The sequence below is a fragment of the Lingula anatina genome, chromosome 10 (assembly GCF_051362555.1).
Source record: "Lingula anatina isolate TDL-2025a chromosome 10, LinAna3.0, whole genome shotgun sequence".
Lineage (NCBI taxonomy): Eukaryota > Metazoa > Brachiopoda > Lingulata > Lingulida > Lingulidae > Lingula > Lingula anatina.
In genome coordinates, this window is record NC_141776.1 from 17,014,184 (window position 1) to 17,035,104 (window position 20,921).

General features: G+C 37.0%; 2 protein-coding genes across 2 annotated transcripts in view; one reads left to right on the forward strand and one right to left on the reverse strand.

Annotated features, from left to right (window-relative positions):
* Positions 1-15,023, reverse strand: part of LOC106177184 (uncharacterized) — a 53,502-nt gene extending 38,479 nt beyond the window's left edge. Inside the window, exons 1-3 of the mRNA XM_013559886.3 lie at positions 14,623-15,023; positions 14,466-14,511; positions 525-605 (exon numbers count right to left, since the gene is read on the reverse strand). Of these exons, the coding sequence (XP_013415340.2) occupies positions 525-605; positions 14,466-14,511; positions 14,623-14,750 (255 nt within the window). The 5' untranslated portion in view covers positions 14,751-15,023. The remainder of the gene's footprint in view (positions 1-524; positions 606-14,465; positions 14,512-14,622) is intronic.
* A 904-nt stretch (positions 15,024-15,927) lies between these two features.
* Positions 15,928-20,921, forward strand: part of LOC106177183 (uncharacterized) — a 31,741-nt gene continuing 26,747 nt past the window's right edge. Inside the window, exons 1-2 of the mRNA XM_013559885.2 lie at positions 15,928-16,285; positions 20,652-20,708. Of these exons, the coding sequence (XP_013415339.2) occupies positions 16,199-16,285; positions 20,652-20,708 (144 nt within the window). The 5' untranslated portion in view covers positions 15,928-16,198. The remainder of the gene's footprint in view (positions 16,286-20,651; positions 20,709-20,921) is intronic.

Consider the following 20,921-nt stretch of genomic DNA (forward strand, 5'->3'; position numbering starts at 1 on the left):
TCGTAAAAAAATTCACAAACTGATATGAGAGGAGGATTAATATAAAACCTTAATATCCTGCGAAATGTGGAAGACTTCTATCTTCAGTTTATAAGGACTTTATTGCTGATGACATTTTTGAGCTAGGTTCCTTCTTGATTCATACATTACATTTACATGTTTATATTATATATATAATGTGGTGTGTGTGTGTGTGCGTGCACGCATGCAAATGCACTTGTATTGATTAAAGGTCTTACCCTGGATCCGTTCTCTCCTATACACCAACTTCCTGACTGTGTGTGTGTGTGTGCTTGCGTGCGTGCATGTGTGTATGCGTGTGCTTGCGTGCATGCGTGCATGTACTAAGGTCTTACCCTGGATCCCTTCTCTCCTATACACCAACTTCCTGTTTTTGTGCATGTGTGTGTATGTGTATGTGTGCGTGCATGTAATACGGTCTTACCCTGGATCCTTTCTCTCCTATATACACCTACATCCTGTGTGTGTGCGTGTACATGTGCGTGTATGTATTTAAGTCTTACCCTGGATCCTTTCTCTCCTATACACCTACATCCTGACTGTGAGCACCTGGCAGCACATTCTGGGTTAATATTTTCAAATTGCTGAAAAGACGAGAGAAAAACTTCATTAACATATGTAACATTGTTTATCTGCAGCCCCTTCAAAAAAATACAAGTAAAACCATACATCTTTGGTGTCAGATCAACAAAAAATACAAAATAAGACAGAATTCTATAGTTTTATCACTTATGTGTTAAAGACTGCTTGCTGGAAAATAAAGGGAAACTGCTAAAAAAATTTTCAAATATCAATCATGACAAAATACTTTGGTTTTTCATTTCAAATTGCTTGAAAAATATCCAAATTATCAAAATATTTTTGGTATGAACAAAAGACATGACTTCATTGTGTTAGAAAGAGGGAAATATCACAAAACAGCTGCAAGCACACCCTGGGCTGACTTTTTCACACTGAAAATAAAGAGAGGTTAATGGATAAGTCTGCTGCAAAAAGAGAGTAAAGTATCCTCTGAAATTGCTGAAATGGGAAATAAAATCGGAAAGAGAAACAGCGAAATTTAATGATTATAGGCCGATATCTGCATAGAAATGCTCTTCTTTTATTCAACCATGCTCTTTCATTCTTTCAATCATTAAATCCACCCTTTACTTCCTGCACAAACTCTACAACAAACCACATCTCGTTCAGAAGATCAAGAAAATGTCTTTCCCTACAGATGGCATTTCCCAACAGCATGAAACTACCAAGATTGATGGCTCTGGTAATGAGAGTTTCACCCAGGTCCTGAGGTGACACTCTGTCAAATTGTGACCTCATCTGGCAGTTAAATGACCACTACTGAGGACATCTAACACCCCTAGAATACACTGACCTCGGGGACATAGGGCAGAAAAATAAATTTAGACTTTTTACTGTTTGCAAAGAAAGAAAATCTGCCCTTTTGAAGACTGAAGTAATTTTTTCTTCAGTCAACAGTTTAAAATTGAAATAGTTTTCACCTCAAATATTTCGATGTCTAACAGAACATCTCCATAAGGGGATAACACAGCTGATGAAATTCTTCTCTGCCCTTTAACTTTCAGTGTCAGTGGTCTAGTATATCAGTCTTTTATTTCCTTTTGCTGGCTTTTTCTGTACTGTACACAAAAATTGGTTCATCTCATCAATAACAAGTTGTTCTTAGCTTTGTACCACACACACATTAATCAACCAATTAATTAGTCAAAATTGTTCCCTCTGTTATTTTTTCTTATGGTCTCAAGATCAGTGGTCTTGTATATCACAATATACTGTTATTCACACATTAACAACACAGGATAATGTTCATCAGTAAATACCAGGACTGACTCTGGCATGCAAACACTACAGATATAGGAAATCTCTCTCTCTCTCTCCGAATTCACAGAGACAAAACTGGGAATCTTAGTTTTTTAATCACTCTGTACAGCATCACGTCATGTTCCAAATGTGATGGAAAGCATTAAATCCCTTCCATCTGATAGGTGTGACCCGTTTCATTCTAAGAGATGATTAGCTATCTGAGATGGTGAAATGCTTTCTAATATACATTCCTTGTGCATAGGTTGTGATCAACAAAATGGTCACAGCAGCATTCCTGTGTGTAAACAATCTGCAATATTAGCCAATGTGATGGGGGAAGTTGACTTGTAGATTTGATGTCAGACCAGTAAAAAGGAGGATTTTTTTCAAACTTGCTTACATATTTCCACTTGACTAGTGCAAATTTTCAAAGTTGTTTGAATTCTTTTTCCAAATATCTATAAATTTCACCTACAGACTTTTTTTTAAATGCCCAAGCCTCCCCATAATCCATAGGCTGAAATGTTTTAAGTGCATTTATATAAACTTGAAATATTTGCAGCATTACTATAATTGAACTGAGACTTTAAAAAGTTAACTGTTTCCCTGCCATGTAAATAAATATCAATGTAGTCAAGCCATGTGGACATTTCAGCTTCCTTTTAGTTTTTACGAGTGTTTTACAAGAATCCATTTATGTATTTCAATTTACACTCGGTTAACTAAAAACAGTCACTGTAACATCACTTTGGGGCAATCAGTGACTGCATCAAAAAGAGGTCTCTTAAACAGTGGGTATCCCTCATGTTTTAAACTTAAAGATTCTTGTTTAGATTTCTAAATGGAGCTCTCTGCCCTAGAGCAGTTTAAAGCAAACTGTGTGGCTTCAGCCATCCAGTTTCTCTAAATCATTTCTCGTCTTATACAAAACCATATTGCTGACAGAAAAAATTGGAATAAAAGGTTCTTCTTTTCTTACTTCTCATTAATTTTGACACAAATAAGAAGAACCTGTCTGTCTGAATGTTGTTCTTTTTACTTCTCATTAAGTCTTCTTCTGCATTCAGCGAGAGTCCCCATGGTGTTCCATTGATCTACCAGTACTAAGCATGAGGGTTTCATTGAAAATGAGACCTTCATTGACTAAACAATCCCCTAACCCCAAGAAAAGCTATATAAAACCAAATGCCAGTTTATAAATGAGCACACCGTAGATATACATTAGACAGACAACAATGCATAAATATTTGCTTCAAATAGCAACCCTGAATGAGCACATGATTAGTGAAAAATAAAACAACTTGTAATTGAAGATAAAATGTAAAAATTCCAAAAATGACACATAAACCACTTTTGAGGATGGTGAAGGGGGGAGAAGAAAATGTAGTTGAACACCTATAAAGGAATAACCATGGCAACTTGCGTATGGGCTAAAAGCACTCTCACTATCGCACCATCTCCAGCAGGAGCAAGTGCACCTTTAATTTCAGAAGACTACAATCATCACCAACATCTTAACATAAACCATGGCTGCCCATTTGGTACAACATTCCACCAGGCCAGATTCCCTTATCAGGTCTGTATTACATCCTTAAAACCACAAGACAGCAGGCCTTGGATTAACTCCCAGTCAGCGGTTCAAGTGGCTACAGGGAGAGACACAGCTCTTCTTTGAAGATGGCCATCAGCGGGGATGTAACACACTAATGCACTAGACTTCTTCTTTAGTCTCTTTTTAGACCTCTGGGCTAAGCAGAATGCTGGAATATAGCCTGGGTAATATTGATGAACATTTAACTTTCAAACTTTGAATTTGCATGGTTCATAGAGGCATTTGAAGATAGTATTGGTCTGGTGGATATGAAATGGCTGTGCTTTTTATCTTCGTTCATTGGTCAATTGTAGGCAAATTACTCAATCCCCGGATGTTTAAATTTTTTAATATAAAATTTCAAATTCATATGAAATACTGTTTCTTGCATGTATCTTTTCCAAATAAATTCAAAAATAAATTTCAAACCAGTTATATGAAATCTCAGCCAAATCAATGCAGAAAAAAATTCCATTATTTGTACCCCTTCAAGGAGAGAGAGCTACAGAAAGCAGGAAGCCAGTTCATTGTTCAAGCCAGCCTTGGCAGCAGAGAAAATTAGTTCCCCAGACTTCCTGTGTTAGGGAATATCTTCTTAATGTCTGGGGGCTGGATGAGTCATTTGTTATACAACTCCTATTGTAGTAAGCTTGGCCCTGGTTTGTTTGTTTTAATAGGTGTCTCTGTGGTATGGAAAGGTGTCAATAATTGTTTACTAGTACCTGAAGTGTCCTTTGTGTATGAGTGCCTTGTGTGTGAGTGTGTTTGTTTGTATGTGTGTGTGTTTGTGTGTGGTATCAGGGGCGGATCCAGGGATATTTTCTGACAGTCTTCCAAATAATCTTTGTTTATCGATCCTCCATTTTTGACCGTCTTCTGATAGAAAAAAAAAGATACCTGTCAATGTAAATTTGAAAATCTGACCGTCTTCTGGAAGACCCAGAAGACGGCCTCAATCCGCCCCTGGGTATGTATGTGAGTGATGGGGGAGAGAGCTCATGTGCCCACGTGTGTGTGTGTGTGTGTGTGTATGTGTGTACGTGTGTGTGTGAATGCATGCTTAAAGAAGTAGGACAGGGAGAGACAGAGCAGGGTTGGGGGAAGGAAGGTGGGTTAATATGGCACCTAACTATTCCACCTCTCAAGTAATTCAAATTATAATTGCACTCAAAAGCCTATAATAAATTTCCTGAAGAATTGTGTTGCATAAGAAGTTTAAAGGCCACAAATAGACCACCTATATATTGGAGGTTAGGAGACACAAATCTTTAACAGAGGCAGTAAAATGGATATCAATTGCATAAGATGAGCAACAATCAATTTGTGTTTCTGTAAGACAGCAGAAATCAATTGAAAAGTTAAAATTCAAGAGACAACAATACATAATCTTCCAAAGCTATAATCCAAAGAGAGAACTGATTCATAGGAAATAGCAGTGTTTGGTATATTTGGTTTACATGTCTCATTTAGAACATCTCAATTCAACCAAGCATTTCCTCTCTTTCTCCTCAATCTTCAGTCTTTATGGTTTCTTGTCACTCTGATCTGTTGACAAGCAGGATTAGATCAAAACTGCTTCCTCTGCTTCCTTTGCCTGACATTTTGAAGAATCAGTGGTGAAACAATGAAACCTGACTACATATCTGTCCTGAGAAAGGAACATATAAGGCACGTCAGTTTAGACAAGAACAGTTTAGACCAACGTGGCACCTCATTCTGATCTTTAACCCCACCCCTGTAAAAAAAGAAAAAAAAATCCTATCAAAGTTTTTGCTGTTATATGCCCCTTCTCCTCCTACATTCTTGCTCTTCAAATGAAGTCAGTACTTGTGCTTAGTTACAGAGTGTCATATCAGCTACACTGAATCAGACATCTAGTCAAAGATAAAATATTCACCCTACTACTCAAGAACCAAGTTATTTCAGGACCAATCTTAGCATTTCCAATCCAATACATTCCAATGTGAAAAGGGCCATAGTCACAGGTTAAGGATTATCTCTAATGCCATCCACAGATTAACTTTATGACAAAAGTCAGTTTGGTTTCCAGTCTCAAGTGGGCCTAGTGTGAACCCACCTGTACATACACATTTAATGGTTAAAAAAATTGCCGTCCCTCCTTCATTCTGAAAAACCAAAGTCTGTCACTTTATTTAAGTACACAGATAATGTTACACTGCTTCCGGAAAAACAAATATATTTGTCAACATGGATTATCTTATGGAAATGTCTTTTGCTTTAGGAGTCTCTAAACTAGGGACAGAGACCCTTATATCATTACTTTCAATCAACATTTCAATTACTCTTGCCAAATATTACTCACGCTCCTACCAAACAGGAAATGTTCCAAATGACAAAGAAAGCAGTCAATGGATTGTTTAAAAAAAATCAAAATGCATTAAGAAAACATTGTCTGAAATGTATTTGCACTCGTGCATCACAAGCCTCGTGAAAAATATTTGTAAACTTCATTCATCATTCTTTATCAATGACTTCTCCAGTGATGTTGGTTACATTTAATTGCTTCATATGAGAGGTACTTGAGCCGACAAATCACCCATAACCTGCAAAGGGCAAATGGGGGACTCAACAGAAGTCAAGGGAACAAAATAGTAACAGGCAAACTTTTATGTCCATTTTTTCTGAAATACTGGGTACTTGGAACTAAGACAATTGCTTACACCCCCTCTCCAAACACACACACATGCTAATAAATGAAAAGTAAAACAAGTGATTATACAACTTTAATAATAGCTCTTTCACTGAGGGTGTGGTAAAAAGTGGTTCTTTCCCTAACAAATTCCCAACAAATTTTTCAGAAGAGTTCAACAATGCGAGTCTCCCCAAACCGCCCATTACATGTTCTTACCGCAAGTGGTGTCGGGTTATGGAAGGCAGTCTGTTCACACACAAGAAGGAGCAGATCGAAGAATTTTGTTTTCACATCACTTGTCTTTTACCTGTCAGTATGTTGTTTCAGTAAGGATTCTAGATAGTACTCAGTTTCCCATTCACATTTATTCTGAGTATTATTTTTTAAATACAGTTATGCTGCCAATATCCAGGCTGATTGGGTTAACAAACAGACCCCAACAAACTCGTTCCCTCCACTACATGTGAACGCATATTTACTGAAGTCAATTGAAGGAAACTGGTGACCACAACCTCACAATTTATCAAATCCTAACAATGCAGAAAGCACATGCCCAGGCATTCCTGTTGCCGAACAGAAACGTGCACTGACGCATAAAAAGGAGAATTGTTTTACATCTTGCTGCTGTAACCCGATTGATCACAGAGGACTGTAAAATTTAAAACAAAAATGTTCTAATCTTGTGGCCTACCCACAGACACAGTAAAATGAAGAGCAATATTGTTTCAAATCCTGCTAGCCTGATGCCAGCTAAAGCTAGGGAACTATATAACCTTCAAATTCAAAGCAGGATTTGGGGCAAAAAGAGCTTTTCTCCAAGATGGAGCACAGTCTACATTTATCAATACTCCAGCCTCTTTCAGACTTAGACCAGAAGAATGTTCCACAAATTGATTCACATGTCTCACACAACTACATCCCTGCTAGTCCTTTAATTCTTTTAGATCGCATTCACAACGAGTTGAGCCAGGCTTTACAAATCTTGGGGACTAAATATGGCGGACGTACATGAAAGAAAAACCGCCTAATCTTTTAATAGTCTCTCCGCCTCTCATACGCCTCCCCACACGTCGTCCCTGCGGGGGGACAGTCATTAAATCTCGGCTCCATTGGGGCGACACATGGGGAGGCGTGTGAGAGGCGGAGAGACTATTAAAAGATAAGGCGGTTTTTCTTTCATGTACGTCCGCCATATTTAGTCCCCAGGATTTGTAAAGCCTGGCTCAACTCGTTGTGAATGCGGCCTTACATTTCCAGACAGGTTACTGCAACAAAATTACATAACTTGCCTAAAGGCCTACTGGGCACCTCAACAGAATCCAATAATGGATCTCTTTTTCATGTCAAAAAGGGGTGTTGTTGGGTCAGAGTAAAAACCCCTGAAACCAAGAAATCCCCCTGACAAAGTATTTGGGATATGCACAAACAAGTAAACAAGACTGTGCTAATTAACATTCCGACACAAATACTATACGGAACCCAGACTTCTAGGAAAATATGGTTTTGCTGAGTTATGACCCCACACAAATATCTTCCTACTGATGACTGAGAGCCTCTTTCACAAAGACCAGGTATTAAGAGAGAGTCTTAACATTATATAGTGAACTAAAATGGAAATATTAATGCAAAATTTCAGAAAGAAAGAAAGCAAGCAAGAAAGAAAGATATCGAAGCTAACTCTTTCATTGCTAGCCAAGCTAACACTTCCCATTTTTTTAATAATTTAGTTCTTTATTATTTATCATCTTTTATTCCCTCACAAAAATGTACTTTTCATACAAGCTAACTAAATTACTTTCAAAAATTTTTCAAACAACATTTCAACTATAACTTACAAATATATATATATATATATATATATATATATATATATATATATATATATTTTTTTTTTTTTTTTTTGGGGGGGGGGGGAGCAGTCTATTCCTGTTGTTCAATGACATTGAGTATATACCGTACCCCACATAGTACCTGGACAGGTGAGGAATCAGTGGGAGCACCAGTTAAAGAGCATTCTCCACACGGCTACCTGAGTAGGCAATGATTCAACGGGAGCAAGAGGTTAAAGAAACTGCTGCCACTCAATCTAAAGATGATGAAGCAATAATGAGGAAGTTGCTGTGTTGGCATACACTTTACCTGGCGATTTATGCACCTTTCCTGTTCACTTGGATCTGTTTAAGGGGGAGTGTTTAACATGATCTTCTGTCTGCTACAGTGCCTTTCATTCAAAAATTGAAATCATGTTACACCACAACAGAAAGAGATCTTGATAACACAAAATTCAAAATCTCTGAAATCCCATTCAGACATTCTCAAAGGCTAAGTCCTTTTGTTGCATACCACAAAAATAATTTTTAAAAATAACTGAATGTGCAAAATAGATTTTTTCAAATTACCAGAGCAGCTATATATGGGTATTTGATAAAACTAAAGAACACATCAAATTTTTTTTATATCTTTGCTACTTAACAATATTAAGAAACCCCTCTACACCTAAAGCTAAGCTTTTTCCAAATTACAATCTGGTACGTACATTGTAAAGGTCAGTTCAGTTTCCTCAGGTCTCCAAAATGACCCCTCTGTTGCCATGATACTGCCTCCATTTTAATTTCATGGTTTCTCCTCTTGGCCATTTGTGGGTGTGACCAATGACCTCAATGCTTCCGGCTGTTCATTACATATGTTTACTATTAGTAGTAATCTGTATTTTTTTTTCTCTTATTTTCAGTCCACTAGTAAATCGTATATTTGTACTGATATGTTTTCAGATTACTGAATGTTCTTTATTGGACAGAAAAATCCCTATTAATTTGAAATAAATATTGACTATCTCAATTTGATCAAAATGGCACCATAAAAAGCCAGCACATGAGACGTCTTGTTCTGAAGCAGTACTTTACCGCTTTCAGCTTTGATTTATTATATTTCTGTTTCCTTTTCTCTGGGCTTACTTTATCATCTTAAGTTCTTATCACAATTCTACAGTCAATGAAAAGCCAATAAATATGACATATTAAAATAGGTAGACAGTTAATGTCACATTTTGGTGTAAAAACGTACGTGTGAAATGTATCAGACAAAATGGAAGTGAGAGAGGGTTTGTGGTTACACAGACACATAAAATACAAGAAATGCCTTTTTCATAGAGAAAACTTGCTTGTTAGAGATTAGAAACTGCTGATACGAACAATGAACCAAAACGCATAGCAAGTGTGAAACTGTTATAATACAAGTTAAGGAACATGGATACTGAGTATAAACTGTTATATATCAAAGCTTCGGTCCAACCAAAAAAACTCAGGACCAGGAAAGAGTACATTAAAGACTGTCCTGATGATAGATCCAGATGTGGCTGCCCACTGAGATGAACCTATAAAACACTGTAGCCATTCTAATCCCAGTCCCCATTTCATGTCACTTGGAAAAGTTGTGGCACCTAGGGACCATTCTAACAAACTACCTCCACTATTCTGCACTTTGGGGCCATTCTAACAACTTGCCTCGACTATTCTCCATGCTGGGGCCATTCACACAAACTGACTCTACTTAAAAGGCCTTCACCTTCCATTTAAACATACATTATATCAGACTATATCACAAAGGTGTGCACTTTTATTTGTGATTAAAATATATAAAATGATTTTGATAGAAGGGATCGCCCATAAAACTCAAACTGCTACTTGTACTTGGCCTTAGGGGGTAAGAGGGTCCCTGAGGCCAAGGAGAACCTTATAAGTGTGGGGCAGGGGTCAAGAGACAAGAGCAAATATAGTACTCTACCAAATTTATCAACTTGACAAGCATTCAATTTAATTGCTCATTGATAAGCCATAAATTTGTAGATCAAGATTGCCGATTGTTCTTATTGGAGACAATGATCTCTTGACATCACATCATAAATATTCAGAACTTTACCACGAGGAAATCAAGCAGAGAATATTGAGAAGTTTACAAAAATTGGTTTTTCAATATTGAGATGATGGGGCCAAAACTGCACTTCCGATAGGAATTCAACCAGCTGCATTCATATACAAGTACTGCTTTGGTAATTTTGCATCTCAGAGATTGTATTGTATCAAAATAAAGTGAGGTTTTGCAATTGTATCATATTACTTACATATATATTGTATGTTGTGATCTTACTTCAATAACTGCATGCGTTATAAAGAAAACTGCACTTTGGGGTGCCACAAGGCTTCAAAATGGAGTCAGGGGATAAAAAGTTATATAGGAACAGGTCAAATCTATAAATCGGATCTGGGGCATGCATTCTGAAACATTGTTTTCAATTAGTAAACTGTCGAAGTTGACATCAGGCATCAGAAAAAGGCTAATAAATGTCAACACAATGACTTTTGATGGAGTTTTCTGTGCCCAAATTTGCAACCATTTCCAAAAAAATTCATCATGAGTTTCTGTTTGTATAGCGTAAATGTAAGCATATTCATCTCTTCATACTCATGACATTTGGTTTACTGCTGTCTGCACAGCACTGGTAAGCAAACCAAATTGAAAAATTCCTTGGTGAAGAAAAATTCATTTTCCTCAAATAAAGAAAATAATAACTGTGAGACAGACATAAGGCCTCGCTCGGAGCTTTCACGAGGAGTTTGGTGTTTCTCACGTAGTGGTGAATCGGGTTCATCACAGGCTCCCGTCTCCCCTATTCGGACTTCAGTATTCAAGTTGATCAACCATGGCATGTAGAAAGAAATTTGATTTCAATTCATGGAGCATCCTAAAGTGCCTAATTACACAGTTTTGAAGTTGTTAAGGATTTTACTACTGAGTTCGTTCTAATTGAACATAGTCAACATCTCTAAAATTTAGGTAACCTTTTTTCTTTCAACTTTTGACCAGATGCCCCAGATTTCAGCCACAAAAGACAGAAGGCACGAGCTCTGGTATTAAGAAAAAAGTGACAAATGTCTAATTTCCTCTGCAAGTCACTTTCCAAAGTTGAATTTGAAGTGATGAATATCCCATTATGGAAACACAAGAAAGTAACCCAATTGCCTCTTGAAATAAATAAAACTTTTCTGAACAAAAGGGGACAACTGACTAACTTCCTCCAAAGAGCCTAAAGTTATTTCCAAAACAAGCAGTGAATGAGTCAGTATTACGAACCCAATGAAACAGAATGTATACAAGATCCAGCAACATACTGGCCAGAATGGCCCACCCATTCAACCCTAAATAGGAAATTCCACAGCTAGAAGTAAAGCCCTCTTTTCCTGCGAACAGGATACTTACTAGTAAGATAGGTAGCATGAAGCTTATATGCCCTACTCAAGATATGGTTCCTATATTGTATAATGGGTTGGCCAGACTCTGCCATCCTTTACAAGCTGGTCAGTCATTAGGGCTTCATTCACATGCAATGTCTATTTTCTAAATTCTATTTTCTATTCGCGGTATGTCTCATGATCACGGTCTGTGCCCTGAATATCCCGCGGCGTAATTACTGGCAGCGCGAGCCAGTTACTATAAGTTACTATAAGTAACTGGCTCGCGCTGCCAGTAATTACGCGGCGGGATATTCAGGGCACAGACCGTGATCATAAGATAGCGCGAATAGAAAATAGATTTTTAGAAAATAGACATTCCATGTGAACGAAGCCTAGTTCTGGTCAGTCATGTCCACCATATGCAACCTGCTTCTGATTAATCCAGGATATTTGTACATATCCTGCAAAATATTATTTGTAAGTGGTATTTAACTATTGTTTTCAAGTACTGACACTCCAGTTATAAGGGCAAAGTAGACTTTTTTTATTGATGGTACAATTACAGAAAGAATAGAAATGCTGGAAATTATCAGTGCACACTGTGATGCATTATAAAGATACTTCAGTCCTGTATACTGTCAACCTCTTCCACCACATGCTCATCAAACTAAACTAAAACAGCAGCCATTTTTGCTATTGCCTTCTACTTTTTATTGTGGTTCATTCACTTGTTAATCCAATTGCAATTCTAGGAATAGACCTAAAATATCTGTTTTAGCAGGGCATCAATCATTTCTTTCCCCATATGAAATGGAAACACCAAACACCCTAAACTCAACTCAATACTTAATCAGACTTGAAAAGAACTGAAATTAAACCCATTAAGCAATTAGAGAAATTGAAATAATTCACACCATTAAACCAGTGCAACACCAGACAGTCTATAGGCAAAGCCTGTCAAATGTCAGGAGCTTTCAAGCTTGGATGCCATCTTGTATACAGTTTACAGTGTAAATGCATTGACCTAGCTCTGGGTTTTCAACAGCTCCCATCTGCAGCTAACACTTCTCTAAATCAAGCATAACACCATAATGATGTTCATACCACCCAAGATTTCATATGAAGCAAGAAACGGTGGCCTCAAAAATTCAGAGGATATATTTAAAATACTGATATCACGTACTGGGCTAAATACCACAGAACTGTAAATAACAAATACCAAAAATTAATCACAATTTTAAACCCATGCCTTGTTTTAGGCTGTATTCCCAGAGCTTTTAGATCGATCTATCCCCGCGGGGAGTCTCACTAGATTACTGTCAGATAATCCGGCTTAAATGTCCATCCCGCCTACTACAAGCTGTAAGGGGGTAATTAACTTTCGTGTCCGCCCGGCTGACAGCTATTTAGCGTGAACCCCCAGGGAGTTAGGTCGATCTAAAGTAGATCGATCTAATCTCTGGAAATGGGGTCTAAATGCCTGTGATTTTGTATGCATGTCAAAGACGATCCTATACACTTCTTCACCCCACCCCATCCAATCTCCCACTTAACTCCAGTATATTACCTACATTCCAAACTAATTTTAGAAAATAAATTACCAACAAGATACTGTTGCAGTTTGGAAACTCTGGAAATGACAGTAATCCTGAGCAGTATGGTTAGATTACTCAAACTGAAGAACTGAGATAGCCAAAAGAAATGTTTGAGATCAAATTCTCACCTTTTTCACATTATCTTAAATCCATTATAAGACATTCAATTTAGATTAACCCTTAATACCACCAGTTACAAAATGTTTCTATGGCTACACTTATAGGCAAGTTGAGATGACAAACAGTGCATTACATTCTCCAAAACTTGTGATCAACATTTTTGTGGATGGGACAACAGATAGATATAGAATGGCTTCTTTAAATTAAGAAATCATAATTATGTGGGCTACTTGGATACAATGCCTTATTCCAGCCCTCAAAACTTGATTATTAACAGATAAAACACACCTGTGGTAGGGAATTCCTTGCATTTTTCAAAGCTTGATCTCTCTTTTACTCCTTTTAAAACAAAAGTTCTTCCCATTCACAGAATGCCTAATAGATTAATTTTCATATGAAAGAAAATATTGAATTGAGATACTGAACTATGTATCTTTTAAAATTTTAATCCACTGAAATAAAAACCATGATGAATGTAATTGCATACATAATTACGGTTCATGCTATGGGATAATAAAAAAATTGATTCATTCTTTGTATATATATAAAAAAAACAGTTATGTTACTTTGACAATGTAAAATAAAAAATAAAATAAAGAAAATAATCAAAATGTTTTCTATTCCAATATAATTGTGCGGAGGTAAAATATTTTCACCCATTGGTGATCCTTCCTTGAAAGCAACCCACAGATGAAATACCTTTCCCCCCTCATGGGTCATTATCTCCCATATAACTGTCCATGCTGTTCAGAAGAAATGCTCTGTATCCAAACACATCCCCCACCACAGGCAATGGAGTCTAAACAATAGGACACTGTTGTATCCATTCAAACTCCCATTGTTTGAGATAAGGCAGACACTGGCTTCTGTGCTGCAGCCTGAAAGGAAATCTGAGATTCCTGGTGCTAAAGAAAAGTTGATCTAACTCTCTTGTGCAAACAAATATTGATGGCTTAGGCTGCTGGCCAGTTTGTTTGTAATGGACAATCAAAATTCATCACTTATAATACTACAGCTCATTCATAAAATAAATCTTGGTACTTTCCCATGTCATAGCATTCATCCTCTCTCTCTCTCTCTCTCTCTCAATACAATACTTATGCACATTTCCATGTTGCTGGGATTTCCTTAAAAATTCATAACAAGTCTTAAATATTTACGGGATGAATAATTTCATACAATAAACGTATGATGTCTGGTAATCTGAAGACTAAATAAAACTGTATGACATGGGTAAGAAAATATTCTTTCTAAAAAATAAAACAAATTTTCAAATTAATTAGAAAATCAAATGAATTTTTCTCTAATGCATTAGAATGTTATAAAGTACAATTGAAAATTGAAATCTAATATCACTACAAATTTCAAGAATTCATGAATGCATAAGGGGTAAATAGTGAGTGCACTGGGTTTAAAGGGTTAACACTTACCGCTGAGACTGTGACCGCGCAGAGCAGCAACGTCAGCACTGCACACCTGAAAACGCCAATACCAAAATGAGTGATACTCTGAAACTTCTGTGAACACCGTATACATTGAGCTGCAAATTTCGAGTCAATTTCATGTAAAAAATGAACTCATACTCACCAAACGTAATTTTTCCAAAGCAAGCTATATGAATTGTATGAAATTACTCTAGTGGGTCTGTTTTTCCGAGGTTTAAGCAGAGGTTGGTGCATACTGCAACGGCAAGACTTCTCAGGGGTTTCGTTCATTTTGCTCCCTTCCTGCCGATGATTTCTCTCGAACCAAATCGTTCACAAATCAAAAACCGGTCGGCCCGGCAAGTTCTTTCCTTCCTGATGTAATCCTCACTTATCTTTTCTTCATTGAATCAATAATTCCTTCACCATTGGGAAAAGTATGAGAAGTTTTCCCAGTTCTTCAAACTCCTTGCCAGACTGCTTCTCGTCTGCGGGGTTGACCTCGCGAGTGGGCGGGGCTTGAGGTTTGATTGACGTCCCGTCGGTTAGGTAAGGAGACTCGTCTGTACAGCACAGTAAACGATTGTCATCTACTCATATTTGTGTATAGGGACTTTTAACACATATGGAGCCCAAACAATAAAAAGGGATTTGTGGATTTCCGCGTCTTTATTGTTCGTTGTGTCATTATTTACTCTTTGGTTAAGTTGAGTTACACAAATATTGCGTGTACTGATGTTGCTGGCGTTTTAACTTCCTCTGGTTTTACTTTAGTGTGGTTTGACAAAAATAATATTAGCACAACAATACAAGTCTGGTGTTCTACTTTAATTCAAACGCTCTTTATTATTAAAATATTTTCTGCCAGAAAAAGAGATGAAAAGAAAACATGCATATTACAAATACCGGTATGATCAGTATAGCTATTGTGCCGTTTAGGCCCTATCGTCATATTCTGATTAAAATTTTTGTCTTATGTACCTACGCATTAATCTGGTAAAAATCTGCAAAAACTCAAATGAATGTTACCACTAATGCAGCACCTCAGATTTATTACATTTTAAAATAACAACAACAACAAAATTACTTATAGACGTTGTCTGGGTATAAGCTAGTAGGCCTATATTAAAATTAGGTCCCAACTTCCTATGTTGGATAATAGCTTTTCAAAATAGGAAAAGAACTACAAGGTATGGCAAATATGCTCTTTTATTTGAGACGAAGCTTTTACTAGGTCTTTTAAAACAAGCGGAATTACAGAATGAGAACGCAGTCTTTTGTGGAGGGAATACCAAAATGAAGGGAAAAAATAAAAAGACGGGGAAAGAATTACTTTTGGCATTTCCTCTCAGACAATGAGGCTTCTGTCGACTGTAACGTTTGCGTAGGTCCGGAGTTCACTAAGGTCTCTTTTATTTCCAGTCTCCCACTCTCCCAGGCTAACTTGCCTGTGTATATTCCTTACTGCAGCCGTCAATCAGGGACTAAGTGGCTGCCGCAAGTTTCCTGTGGGTTAGCGGTAAGTAGTGCGCTGCGCGGCGGACGGATACAAGGCCCCGCCTTCCCAGCTCATCAACATGTGCGATATGCCAAGATGGTGACCGAGAGAAGAAAGATGTTGGAAATGGCTTGAAATTCACCGACGATTTCTGCTTCATCTTTAAGGCTATGCATGAACGCTGTTTAGGGAAAGGAAAAGGAGATTATAAACTGTTGGTTGTATATTATAGACTGGCAAGATGGGGAGCTGGTTTGGAGTAAACTGTAGAGAATTTCTGTATTTATTCCTGATCGTTTTGATCGTCGTGGATCTGGCAGTAGCGGCGGTGAGTGCTTTTGACTTGATTCAAGCTTATTGTAAGAGCTTTACTTTGAGTTGGTGCCCTTAATCGTTAGCTTCATCCAGAATAATATCAGGAAAGTGTTTCCTTTATTTAGTGGAGTTTGCTGATCGTAAAATTACACGTTCGTGAAATGCTGCAAGAGAAACTGCCGGCAGAAAAGTATAGGCAGTTTCGGATGCAGTTGTGCTCAACATACTAGCGGTATAGGCGGGAGTGACGTAAATCAACCTCGCCCGCTCACTTTCATTTACATTTTTAGAAAGGGAACTGGTCTATCGTTTTTCATTGTAGTAAACTGTAGGTTAACTAAGGATGGGTTATTAGAAAAAGTTTTAATAATAAATAATAATAATAATAAATAGTAATAATTAATATTTATCATGAATGAGTGATTTCAAAAGAATTAGTATTATAAAATGAGATAAACTAAATATAGTACTTCCAGAATTTTCCCATATTTTCCATTGGAGTGCCCTTCCTCCTCCCCCCCCCCCCCCAAGCAGGGGAAGCTTATTTTTGTCAATTTTTAAGACTGCCTTTATTTTTAGAAATGTTATTTTTTTAGATATTTTATTTTAACATACCAATGTGTAAGTTAACATACAGAAAGCAAACCAAAGAAGCCCTGGTGAAGCCATGTCCCTTTGATTCTTCATTTGTTTTACATGTCAAAGATCCAGAATCACCCTGTGCATCTGTAGGGCTTCTTCCTCATATGAAAATTTGCAATATATCTTTTTACTTTTTTAAGACTTTTTTGTAAGGATTCAGATTTTGTATTTTGATAAATTAATCAATTTACCATGGAACAAAAATAAGGCTTCGTTCACATGCAATGTCTATTTTCTAATTTCTATTTTCTATTTGCGCTATCTTATGATCACGGTCTGTGCCCTGAATATCCCGCCGCGTAATTACTGGCAGCGCGAGCCAGTTACTTATAGTAACTTATAGTAACTGGCTCGCGCTGCCAGTAATTACGCCGCGGGATATTCAGGCCACAGACCGTGATCATAAGACATACCGCAAATAGAAAATAGAATTTAGAAAATAGACATTGCATGTGAACGAAGCCTAAGTAAATAATAGTCAGTGCACTCGTTAGGATTTTTCTAAGGGAGTACCGTACCCCTTGCCCAAAAAAAGAAGGGGTAATTTTCAAAATGAAGGGGTAAAATTAAAAAATGCTCATCAAGGTGTAATTTTGTGTATTAAGCCTAACTGCTTCCTTAGTAAAGTTTTTTAAAAAAATAGGTCAAACAAGCGCTCTGTAATAGTTTGGAGAGGGAGAGATAGAGAACGGCGCCAAAATGTCTGGACACTGACAAGTAGTCACCCAGTATCCGTCTCTGTCAAACAAGCATTTTTTAGTATACTATTTGAGAAGGGACACAAAATTTACATATTTAGCCATTTTAATCAATCAAAATGTTCATACTTCTTACTCTTCCTAGTGTTTCTCCCTAAAATTGATGCCGACAAAAAGTAGGTCAAGTCGGGAACATTATATATAGGCACCCGTCGTTTTTAAGTTTTACTAAATTGTTTATAAAAATTAAACCTTTGCTTTCAATTTGTAAATAATTACTAGAAATATTATTTCACAGTTTGTTGAAAGATAATTTTTATTTATGTTTGTTAGCGCAGCACTTCAAGTTCAACTGTTTTCTAAGCTGGCCAAATCTGGAGCTAGCCGGTTGCTGCAAACCACTTTGTTTCCAACCGGCAAATGACTGCCAATAATAAACGATCTATTTTGTCTGTGATAATAAATTTTACACTTCAAATTTTCCGGGCAAGCGAACAGCCGAAAGTCACTTGCGTTTCCGGGCAACTACCAGCTAAATTTTAGTTGCCCGGCTGATAAAACTAGTTGCGAAACGCAACCATCGCAAGTAGGTATGTCGGACTCTGAAATCTATAGTAAATAACATTGCCTACCTTGCATGACAAAACCTTTTAATTGACTGTTGTTTTTTTCCTTTGCCTTTCCTTTTTCTCGTCATTTTGTCATCATTGGTAATCAGCAGAGCTGGAAATTCTCGGTCGCCCGCTCGTCAAATGCGACTAAAAATTTATTCTGACGACTAAAACTACAAAAGTCACAAGGGTTACTGGCCTAAAGTATTTGGTCTGGGCGAGTGATTTAAATTGGTCCTAAACGTATGGTTGCTCAATTAAAATGTTGAACAATTATGTGAATAAAAAAACGATCATTTCATCGTTGTTCATACCTTGTTTATACTAAAGAGAGGCACACGTGCTTTGACCTAAAACTTGCATATTATGACCAATCAGAGAAGATTACGTCATCCTCTGCGGGTCAGTGAAAGAAGAAGCATGTTTTAGTCGGGTAATTCAAATATCTTAAGAAAAAAATGAGACACTTGGGAATCAATTATGACATTTTCAACATGAGTCTGACCGTCAACAGTCAACGGACTGGTCAACTTCGCCGATCTTCAAAGCCAAAGGTGTGCGTATTCGTACGCGCTGGGGCTCCAGCCAATGCGTAAAAACAGCAAAACAACGCGTAATTACGCACTCTCATACGCTAACGAGTTTACTGAATAGTGATTATTTAGTAAATAAATAAGAAAGTCAGATTAACATATTGAAGTGTCTGAGCCCTTTCTTTACCGAGGGATAAAATATGTTATAATGCAGTGAGTGATTCACTGGGAATACCTTTAAGACCTTCTCTACTAGGTAAGCAAAGGGTTAAACTGGCTTGAAATAAGATATGCTTTACATTTCACAGAAACATACTTTAAAAAAACTATAACAGCTTATTTTTCGTCTCAAATGATATTTGTAAGTGTTAAAACAAGACTATTTTAATTAACATAAAACTTTGAAAAAAAATGTTAATTGAAAAATTTCTTCAGAACTAGCAAGAGCCAAGCACATATCGCTGTTATGTTAACTGTAGTCAGACTGCATCTGTGTTAACTGTAGTCAGACTGCATCTGTGGTTTGATGACATCATGATTTTTAAAAGAAACAATCCATGACCTCTTATTATGGAAAAGTGTGTAAGCTGCAGAAGGTTTTGATAAAACTCTGGTGTGAACCCAGCAAACTGAGTAGATACCAATTGGCTCAGGTAGATAGATCTCTTCATGGCAAAGATATTTCCTCACTAGATGGAGGCCGCCATGACTAAATTTGGCCAGAGTGGTCAAAAAAGAAGTCCCTGAAGTATAATTGTGGTAAACGAAAGAAACAAATCTGATCTGAATAAAAACTTAACTGAGAAGTTGAATTTTGGATGGGATTCTAGATTATTGCCAGTTTTTTCTTTCAGAATTTGTACCCCAAGACTGGGAATTTTACATAACTTCCCATTTTGTAATTCCAATGAAAAAAGACAAAAATAAGTCCACCTGTTGTTTCAGGGGATTGCATAATTACACAGTATAGAAGGATTTGGGGAAGAAAAGTCGTCTCAGATGACGGATGTTCATTTATTTGCTGAACTGATAACAGACATGGAAAGCTTATACCTACAGAACTTGGTTTGTAGGAGGGGGCAAAGGTCAACTTTTATTTATTTATTTTACACCCACCATGTTTAAGTATACAATTTTTTTCCTCAGGATTGGCTTTTTCTTACCTTTTTGTTAAAACAAGTTATTATACTACTCCAGCCCTCACCCCAAGATCTGTCAAACACTACACTCACTCTTAGTGGCAGTTTTCTAATGGAGGAAAAATAAATTTAAAAAGAATACTCTTAAGATCTATGAATATCCCCCTTTTTTAAATTGCATAGAATAAGACTTATTCCAGTTTTGTGGATTTATATGCAGGAAGCTAATTTGTACCATGATGGGCTAATAAGAGGAGATAATATCAAAACATACAAAAGGAAGCAAGGCAATAACTTACACAGTTAGTAACCCCCCTCGGTAATCCTCTTTTAATGAGGATGTTTATGTTAAAGTTTGTGTATCTAGTGTGTTACCTGTCCTCTCAATTCTCTGGTGTCAGGAAGTTAACTGCCTGTGATAATTAGTCCTTTGTGGCTGTATCAATAGGTATGAAAGAGTGTGAAAGTTTTGACCACATCTTGATATTTGTACAAACAATGTGACATATGTCTTCCCTGGAAACAATAGGCATCCTCTGTAATGATAAAACCTAGGAAAATAAACAAAAGTAGTAATACTTGGGATTTTAAAGCTAGTTGCTGTTTTCTGCACATTTAAGCGAACAAAGTGAAATTGATGCTTTTGTTTGTTTTTTCAATTCAGATATATTGTGTGTATTTTATTTGTATATTCATAATTATATAAATCTATTATTGCCATAATTATTGTTTTGAAATATATCTTTCTTATTCCAGCCTCAGTGCACTGGTTGTTCAGACACATGTATTTGTAAAGGAACAAAAGGACAAAAGGTAAGAGACTGGTTGAGAGAGAGAGAGAGAGAGAGAGAGAGGAGCAAGTGATTAAGAGAAATAGAAGAGATGGAGAGAGGCAAGTGATAAGGAGAGAGAGAGTTAACCAAACTTCCATCCTTTCCAATCCTCTGATTTTGCATGTGTCTGGTCAGCGTTAAATGGTCACACAAATGTCAGTTACACAGGACAGACCGGCCAAATGCGTTCTGG